The following is a 10007-nucleotide window of genomic DNA, read 5'->3' as shown; positions in this document are numbered from 1 at the left end:
CACTCTAGCTAATATTAATGTCTGGCTCTCTTCCTCTCATCACCTCCAACCTTTTGAAAGAGATGGCCCTGCCCCTCCCTGAGCCTGGTTCTGCTGGAGATTTCTTCCTGTTAAAAGGGAGTTTTTCCTTCCCACTGTCACTGAGTGCTTGTTTAAAGGGGGTCTTATTTAAACGAATGTATATTTGATATCATGTTGAGACTTGATCTTTGCTCAGATCTTAACTACTTAAACATGCATGACTTCTCTTTAAATGTCTCTGTTGTGTGGCATCTTTCACATTTCCCACAGAACAGGTGCTCTAAGTCTATGCACCTCTGATCAGAGTTAGTTGTCTAAGGAGCTTGGAAAGAAAAGCGTCTGGGCTTCTTTAAGTTGCTTAAAGACGTTTCACCTCTCATGCGAGAAGCTTCTTCAGTTCTGTGATTTACACCCGTTTTCACACTCCCACAGGGCTTAAATCTGGGACTCTCCACCATTTGACCCTAGAACTGAAGAAGCTTCTCGGATGAGAGGTGAAACATCTTCACATCTTCGGTTTATAAACATCTTTGGTTTATGTCCGACAATATTTTAACGGACCGGCCTTTAAGGTGTTGCGTATAAATACAACAAAATAAAAACGGTACCGGTACCAAAAAAAAGAAGATGTATTCAAAACACACGGGAAAAGACCCAGGGAAACCGAGTTAACACTCAAAACTGATAAAAACTCTGAAAACATCAGAGTTAGTCCTTTGTATTGCAATTTGTGTCTGTGATTAATTGGTAAGGAAACATGTGACAAGGAAATAAAGGCTCTGTATCCATACCAAAGGTTCATGCATATTTTATTCAAGAGTAAAAAAGTGGATCGTCCCATGGGGCATGCTTACAGTGTTAGTGACCGGGGGAGTCAAAACAGAAAGCTGAGAGAAAAGAGAGAGAGATTGAACAAGAGACAGAGAAAGTCAGAACCGTGGCACAATTTCTATGGCACAGGGTCTCCCAAGGGGGGTTCACCTCTCCCAGAGAAGCACAAGATCAACCAAGGAGCAACGCAACATGAAGAGCAACCAGCAGAGAAAGAGAGAGAGAGAGAGAGAGAGAGAGCTTAATATTAAGAATAATGTTTATAATAAATAGAATCATAATAATCATAGACTCATAAATATCATCAAATAACAAGAGGAATCATTATGATCAGAGAGAGAGTACACTTTTTTCCTTTAAGTTGTGACGGCAACACGCCTCCCGTTAAAATGTGTCTGCTGCTTTTTTGCTTTGAACAGCGCAAATTCTATCCATGCAATCATGCTTTTGGCTGCCTGAATGCCTGTGCCTTTGTATATAGTAATGGTCATTCATCGATGCTAGTTTAATATTTGTTTATCGTTATTCATATTTATCATTTAAAAACAACTCCTGTACATCGACAAAGAAGAGAGGAGAGAACGTGGACCTGACACTTTGAATAGAAGTGAGTCGTCATTCTGTACAGCGTCGAAAGAAACCGGAAACACAGGTCGTGAAAAAAGAAGAAGGGAAAAACAGGTGGCAAAAATAACCCCCAATGAAATCGAACGCAAAATGAATACAAAAAAAAAAAAAAAATAACATTATGTACAAAATAAATGTTTCATCATACCTCAGTTCATTTATATTAGCCAGAAAAACAAGAAGAAAATAAAATCCTACCATAGTGAAACACAGAGCACAAATATAATCTTCACATTATTATCAAAGAACTTAACTCTGCATGCACTGATGCTTTAATATAAATGCTTTACAAAGACCCTTTTTCCCCCTTCGGACTTCTTCTTGTTGTCTTGGCTTCTTCCTTCACCAGAAGAGTGTGTTTCCTCAGTGGAATATCGTTTCCTGCTTATTAGGCCGGAGATTCCCGGCAGTCACTGCTGTCTTTTTAGCAGACAGCAACTCGGGAAGAAAGGAGGATGTAGAAAGAGAATGAATAGAGTGTTGAATTCACATTTCAACTCCCCTCCCCCACCTCTGCGTCTCCCTCACATACAGTACATTAGGCATTCCACGTTACCATACACTGCATCTTGCAGACCCTGTGACCAAACGCATCAAGATGTGCAATAAAACCTCTCTTATTTATTCTATTTACACACAACAGGTGGGGAGAAACACTTCAAATATGATCCGGGTCACATTTGGAGCCACGAGGGGGTTTCTTTGTTTCTTTTTTGGGTGGATGGGCAGGCAGGGGGGTTTCCTGCCACTTGACTTCAAGTGGCGTATGCTTGCAGTGTGGTGCTACAAAAGCAAAATGGGACTCTCCTCCAAAGGAGGAAAGGATGGCGAGGCTCAGATTAGACCGCAGCTTGAGATTATCTCCGCACATCTCTCGCTGGCAGATAAGCCGCCACACTGCACATCAAAAACATATTCTTGCCGTTGCCTGATGCTCAGCTCTGCTCGTGTTCGCAAACGTAAACACTTTTTCTTTTTTTTTTTCCAAATACAGCCATACAGACACCGACACGTTAAAAGCATGTGCACGCACTTTGGAAAATCAGCATTGGTAATGGTTCCACTTCCTGTTTTGGGGATGCAAACAGAAAAAAGAATCATACATGACACTTAAATACCTCCCCCCGACCGATTGCCGTCTGCACCAACCCTTAAACTTGACCACGTCCATCACAAACAGCACACCTTCACAGGCTTGTCACTGTCAGCCCGCTGGTGATCCCCCCACCCCCCTCCGTACAAGGCAAACAGTAGCTGCTCGTGCTTTGCATGGGGAGTATTTTTGGAGACTCTTTTCCTGTGGTTGTGCAGGTACATGAGAGTTGTAGTTCTCTAAATGGGGCCAATCAGTTCAGAGAAGAGATTGAGCCTTTGGTGGTAAAGTCCAGGTACGCTCATGCCTTTAAATAACAGCTGATGGCGACGGGAAAAGGGGCAGGATGTGTGTATGTAATTGCATTGGGTTTTATGTTGTCTGTACCTATTTAGTAAAGGAAATATTGTGTGTGTGTGTGTGTGTCTGTGTGTGTGATGCATTTTTCTTGTCTGTATATATGCCTATGTACACATAATATGAAATATGGGACCAGGTCAGTGTGGTAACTGTAGGTGTGTGTGGGCGCGTGGGCATGTACGTCCATCACTGTAGATTGCTGTTGCTGTCGGTCCCATTGGGCTCGCCCATGTTCATGCGGCCCATCGACAGGCCCACGCTGTTGACGGCATCGCGACGCGGCGGCATCCTCTCATTGATCCGATCCAGACCTTTGGCCTCCTCAAAACTGCTGATCCGATGCTGCGGAGAGAACCCTCGAATGGCTGCAGAGACACACGCATACACACACCAAGGCAGAAGCACACATACATGCACAGTTAAAAGTCGACACAGTATTGCACAAAATCTTGTGTATCCAAACCCCCCGATAAAGAGCATGAGTGTGGCCTGGGAAGTAAATCTTTTCTCAGTTTCTCCAGTAACCACATTTAGATCATGTTGATCTAAATCTCTTCAGCTGAAGGTCAGCTGGGGTTTGGATAAACAAAATCATATTGTATATTCATATCTACAAAGATGTTATGCCACCCATGAACCGGTGTTTATCTGGACATCGACCTTAGATTAGCAGTGTGAGTAAAGTGGTTGGTAAGATGTTATGAGAAAAACAATATGAGCACAATCGGTCTTTCATAAGACATCTTTTCCCCTCGGGACAAGTTTCTGACAGTTAGCTGTTCATTCAAACCATCATATACAGAAGGAGCTCACAGAATTTACAGGTATAGACATGTAGTCACATTTTTCCATTTCCCTCATGTTCCTCCCTTTTGGCTTTGGGAGTACTCCTTGTTTTTACTAAGGAGGCAGCTTTAACCTTGCATTGATATCTTAAAGAAGCACTCCACCAATTTTAATCAGGTCATAGTGACCACCAGTATTTTCTTTACTCCGCTTTGGACTTGACAAATATTTCAGGAAGTGCTTCAACATTTTGGGAAGAATATTTATTTGCTGAGAGTTAGATAGAGCTGATTGCACCTCCATGCAAAAGGATTTTTATAGTGCTTTTCAAGAAATCTTTACACAGAAAAAAAAAGTGAAACCAGTTGGTTTCCAGAGAGCAGCAAGATATTATCAGATGGCGGTTTTATGGGAAGTAGTACAGGTGAGTCAGCAGTGTTTAGAGTCATTATGAAACAAAAGCATGCGCATCTGCTTTTTGTTTTTATTTCATCCAAGCTGCAACTTCATACCAACTGACACTAATGCTTTAAAGGTGCAAATGAGGAAATGACTGAACAGACATTTATTATGTGTGTTCTCTGATAAATCTGTTAAATGGGTTTTGTTTGAGTTAGTCACCATTACTATTATTAATATTATTATTATTTGTCAGATGTTTGCTCATGCTCGCGTAGCATTAGCTTTGCTTTGTATTTACTGCTAATCGTCAAATGTTAGCAGAGCACACAAACACATTAGCAGTACACCAGATCCAAATTATCGCAGTCTGTTCAGTCGCACTGAAGAGTCAGTCATTCACGCACATCTGGACTTCAGTTAAACGTATTAATTCAGCAGCGTCTTCTTTCTGTCATTCGTAAACCTGTTAGCATGCTAGCGGAAGCATTTCACAGAGCTAGCATGGCTGTAGACTTGGCTTTATTTCAATGGTCTTTAAACGGTGTGTCTTTAAATTAGACAAAACATCAACCAGCATTAAGGTTGATTCGCTGTAGTAGCTGTCACCCCAGACCAGGTAAACCTCTGTTCCAGCAGATGCTCCTGTACCAATAAGGAGGACTGTCTGGAGAGGCCGACGCCAACTCTTCAACAACGGCACAAGACAACTGTCACACATGCAGCTGCTCACAGATGCCACTGTACTACAAAGCACATGTCTAACACCCAACTACAAATCATATATAACATGACAGAAAACTACAGCACAGGCCATACCCATAATTCATTTGGGTAAACAAATTATGGTCTGTACTTCAGGTAAGCCAAAGACAGCACTAAAGGTACAAACACAAAATAGTATGGGTAACTGAAGCGCGCCGAGTACTGGGCCTGTGCACGCCGGGCATGATACACAAAAGACACAATCCATGACCACAATCTGTTCGTGAGCTCAAAAGAACCTGGCAGACCTGTCAGCTGCCTCTGAATGTAATGCATCCATATGCCAAATTAATCTTTTTTTCTTTGCAAAGGTTTTGAGTGTGAAACTGTATCTGTATAATCCCAAGCCCAACTTTTTGCAGAGGTTTCAGCCACACTAGCTTGCCTTCTTCAGTACACACCATCTTTTGGTGTAAGCAAAGACTTTTATTCTGAATCTAGGTCACGTGAATACGCTGCAGGAGGCTGAAAGCTAAGTAAAAAGACGAGTTTTGTGGCAGATCAGTGTAAATGTTTCTTCAGCGAATTGCAAATGTTGCAAATTTTGATCTGGCCCGAGTTCTGCTGTAGGTTGTTGAGAAACAGATTGATTGCATGCTCATATTCTAAAGAACTACGGCATCTATGGAAACTATAGAAAAACACTAACACACTGCAGTCCGTGAGGAGGTCTGAGTGACCCTGCCATTGCAACATCCTCTCCCGCCCACATTCCTGCTCTTCTTGTAAATGTGTGTGTGTGGAGAAAATATTCTCTGCGCGTTTCATCTAAACAGAATGCAAATATATGGCTGTATGTGTTTCCTGTTTCCCAAGAGGATGAAAAAGAAAGGTTTATGCATGTTGTGTGCTTTAATGTGGTGGCTCCAGCATGCAGCAGGTTTGTTGAGAGCGGTGATGCAGTTAGAAGAGCTGAGTGCATCGTGTCTAAGGAAATATCTATGACCTTATGAGCATGGGCGACTGAGAGCGCAGCCATGCTGCACACTCGTCCGTACGCGCACACACACACACACACACATATAACACACGCGCCCACACACAGTGAAATGAGTGGGATTTTACCTTCGGCGTCCTTAACTGTCTCGATAGCTTCAATGGCCTCAATGGTAGCTGAAGGATGGGCAAAAGAAGAGAACGAAAGGAGGACAGGAAGAGAGAGGAGATGACAGAGTCCAAGAGAAAGATGGAGTACAAAGAAAGGAGGAGGAGAAGGAAAACGAAGTGAAGGCTGAAACATGCTCTGTGCAGATATGCGTAAACATCTTTGCCGTATGGGTGAGCAGCGCTTGCTGAGGAGGCTCCGACAGGCTGAGCTAAATGTTGTCAAACAATCTCTGGTTGGAAAACAGTGTAGGCAGAACTTTGGGGTGATCCAAAAATCAAACAGGAAGTCATAAAACATAAAACGAGACCTCACGCTGGCCTGGGAGATCAGACAAGTATTATGTGATTTATGACGAGCACCATGAACTAAGGCAGAAGTGAAAGGTTGCAGTTTTTGACGGCCAGCTTGGACCAATATCTGTTTAGCTGAACATGTGAAATTTTCTTCATGCTATTCTGTTGGCCAAATTCACGTTAGAGCTCTGTGGAGATGTCATCATGATAAATATACACAAGTGAGAGACTCTGTATCATCAATATCATGTGTAACATCCATATAATTTTAATATTAGCATTAATTAAATATCCCAACTACCAGACACCCCCTTCTAAGGGGCATGTTTCAGGTTTTAAACAAGCAAAGCCCTCAGAGCAGCACTGAGACCACAGCAGATTCAGAGGGCACCTGGTGTTAGCATTAGCTGCTGTTAGTTCACACACACACATGCATTTGCCCTGTATTTTGGTGTCATTCTCAGGTTCTCAGCCTCTCGCTTGTACACTCTCTCTGACACTCGCACACACAGGCAACCAGTGGGCTGTTAGTATCCTTCAGCGCTGGTGAGGTGAGGTGGAGAGGGGAGTGAGTCAGTGAGGCAGAAGGATGAGAGGAGAAAAACAGCTGGAGGAGGAGGAGAAGAGGAGAGAGGGCATGGAGGAACCGGAGGATGCTCCAAAGCAGATACTCAAACTGTCTGTGTGGCATTGTGTTTCTGAATATGAGTTCGGGGTTAAGTTTGTGTGCATGTGACTGTGTGTGTGCTTATGTGTGTGTGAGTGAATGAAACGCTCACCGCTCTGCAGGGTCTGTTTGCCCCCAGAGAGAACGCCACTGGGCAGCATGCCTGTCGGGGTCAGTCCCTTCAGGGTCAAGACGTTCTCACTCTCCTCCCTGAGAAACAGAGACAGTGTGTGTGTGTGTGTGTGTGTGACAGATGTGTGTGGGTAAAAGAAGAGAGCAGGTGATAAAGAGAAAGAATTACACACTTCCTCACACACTGCACACCTGCAAACATGCAAAAAAACACGATTGTGGTTTAAAAGACAGATTTTAGAAAAATCTCTTTTAAAAAGTGAGGATCTGATGACTGCCAGCTTCTGCAGAAGTTGCGGGAAACCGAGCATGTGCAGGCAAGCGCACACGCGTGTTTAACTGCAACTTGACCCACCTTAGAACGGAGAACATTTTGGCCATCTTCCCGATGGCTCGGATCTTGTTTTTGATCACCTCTTTCCTCGCTGCCGCTGCACTGGCTGGAAGTGAGTGGAGCAGAAACGTTATTGAAAGATGACACGTAGAAGAAAAAAAGAATGCTAGCTACCCTTAAAAAATCAATGCTGGCGGCTTCTTACCGTCATAGATCTCGTCTCCATCGTTCATGAGTTCGTCGTCAGAGCAGATGCTCAGAACGTTGACCAGCATCTCAGTCACTGCAGGGCAAACAGACACAGATACGCTTCTATAAAAGGACAACAAAACTGCCAACTGGTACATGCAGTTTAGGTCCTAGTGAAAATGTTAACGACAGGGTAATTATCGTGTCCTTCAATGAATAGCGGTAAATTATCGACCTATGTGACAGCAGACCTTCACACCGGCTCTCCGCGATCCCTTAATGGAACATGAGCCATCATCGGTGTGATCGTTACCCCTTTGATACGACATGTTTCAGTGTCTACTGTGAAAAATAAAAATGTTTTCTGGGAAAAAATGTGACAAATCTTTTTATGTAAGTAGGACGGAGCTGAACTATGTCCAGCTGTGAAAATGCTAGAGGGCTGTGAGTGGACAAAGATGAAGATATCAAGAATCACACTCTGTTACTGTACATCAGCGATCCATTTTATTAATCGCTTATCAAACTGGTATCCCTCAGGTCAGTTTGACCCGGAACCATTAACATATATTGTCTTCAGCTCAATTTCAAACTGCAGAGAAAACATATATGCTTATTGATTGCAACCAGAATTAACAACACAACTGTTTTTTGTCACAAGGTTGTAATTGATGCTAAAAATCCGCTATACTGAAGCTTATCTTGGTAAAGAAAATGAACTGAGACGTCCTGTTCACTGACATTAATATGTGTTCCAGCCATCGTCGGCCTTGTTTTGAGGTCCTACTGTCCCAGGTTGTATGACATATCTAGCACCACTCGTGCCCCCTGGTTTCTTTCAGCAGCTCCTCCTCCCAGCTGCTCTGTATATATTTACACGTTCCATAAAATAAAGCCCAGATTCTGATGCCACACTTTGCTGGTTTTGAAGCCATATTCTGCCTGAAAGGCCAGCAGCCTCTAAACCTCACAAGCCATTCGCCCACAGTTACACTGGGCAGATAGAGGAAGCCAGTCCACCCACTGCGGGTTGTCCCTGCCTTCAAACAGGTCAAACGAGTCATCAAATCTGGTGATCCTTGAGAATACATGAATGTTCTTCAGAGACTTTAAGTTTCTCCTTCTGTCTCAGAATCCCACAGACATCCAGTCAACTCCCCTATTGACCAGTAGACACCAGCAAGGACCAGGATTCCAAACTAGGCATGCATACTGTGCAAACTCTGTTAGTAGCTGAGCAGAGGAGCTCTCTCACTGGAGAAGTTCAACTGAAGGTTTACTTTCACTTTCAAAATTAAATGTTTTCTAAATTATCTTCACGTGGAAGATGAAGATTTTGCACTTCCTCTTCAACATCCTCTTCCATAGTATTTGTAATGTAATGTGTGTGTGTGTGTGTGCGTGTGTGTGTGTGTGTGTGTGTGTGTGTGGGTGGGGGGGGGGGGGGGGGGGGAGTACCTTTTTCTCCAACAAAGGGCAGCGACCATGTAAAGACGTCCATGAAGTTGGGCAACCAGTAGGGGTGAGGCGAGCAGTTGAATTGACGGATGTTCATCACATTGTTCTCATACTTTAGCACCGCAGCTAGACACACACACACACACGCACACACACGCACACAGAAGCAGATATTAACCTATTGAAAGCTTGCTCCTCTAGGAGGTAACAATGTTTCCATCCATCCGTACATGTAAAGATTTTCCTGAGAAGTCTTACAACACAAACAGTTTGCTCTACAATAATTGGATAACACACGTCAGTCAGACCTTTGTTGTTGTAGACATCCAGGTAGTTTGGAGCGGAGAAGATGGTGATGAGCGAGGGGAAACCTGTAGTCTGACTCTTCCTGTACATACGGTACCTGAGGAAAGAGAGACAAACAAGCTGCCCACGTTACAGCCACTCAAATAGGACACCGCGCTGTGGATGAAAAAAACAAGGATTTGCTTTGCAGGTCTTCTAAAGCAGCCAGGGGATGGTTGGAGGTGAGACAGCCACACTCTTTTAAACTAACAGAACAGAAATAGAGCAGATTGCCTTGCATAGCAGAGGAAAATGACCAGTAAAAAAACAGAAAAAGCTACTGGGCATCGGAAGCCTGCATAGATATGCAAATTATCAAAACAAAACTTTACTGATCTGGGTTGTGGTGGCTGAGTGGGTCTAACAATTTCACCCAGGAGAGCGTGGTTCACGTTCTGTGTGAATTTAATGATGATATTCCTAGACCAACGTCTGTTTTGATTCCCCCCCTTTGTTTAGGATTTGTGTGGTTTAGGGGAAAAAATCCTTTTTCATTGTCAGGCCGCTATAAACAACACACATTTCATCAGGTAATATTGACAGGAGAGTGTGCTGCTTTAAATCCACCGAGCTACAGCTTTAGATTCTCACTGCTCATT

General features: G+C 43.4%; 1 protein-coding gene across 2 annotated transcripts in view; it reads right to left on the bottom strand.

The window, feature by feature from the left end:
- Positions 1 to 813: 813 nt before the first annotated feature.
- The window catches only part of ppp3cb (protein phosphatase 3, catalytic subunit, beta isozyme), a 36104-nt gene continuing 26910 nt past the window's right edge, over positions 814 to 10007 (bottom strand). The window contains exons 8-14 of one of the 2 annotated variants that reach the window (XM_006781833.3): positions 9372 to 9466; positions 9064 to 9189; positions 7622 to 7699; positions 7438 to 7522; positions 7063 to 7160; positions 5948 to 5995; positions 814 to 3297 (exon numbers count right to left, since the gene is read on the bottom strand). In XM_006781833.3, coding sequence (XP_006781896.1) covers positions 3119 to 3297; positions 5948 to 5995; positions 7063 to 7160; positions 7438 to 7522; positions 7622 to 7699; positions 9064 to 9189; positions 9372 to 9466 — 709 coding nt within the window. In that variant the 3' untranslated portion in view covers positions 814 to 3118. The remainder of the gene's footprint in view (positions 3298 to 5947; positions 5996 to 7062; positions 7161 to 7437; positions 7523 to 7621; positions 7700 to 9063; positions 9190 to 9371; positions 9467 to 10007) is intronic. The other variant, XM_006781835.2, reaches the window with a different exon arrangement.

This window comes from Neolamprologus brichardi, chromosome 2 (assembly GCF_056152115.1).
Source record: "Neolamprologus brichardi isolate AB-2024 chromosome 2, ASM5615211v1, whole genome shotgun sequence".
Lineage (NCBI taxonomy): Eukaryota > Metazoa > Chordata > Actinopteri > Cichliformes > Cichlidae > Neolamprologus > Neolamprologus brichardi.
The sequence above is the reverse complement of the archived record's forward strand: the minus strand, read 5'-3'. Positions and strand labels throughout refer to the sequence as shown.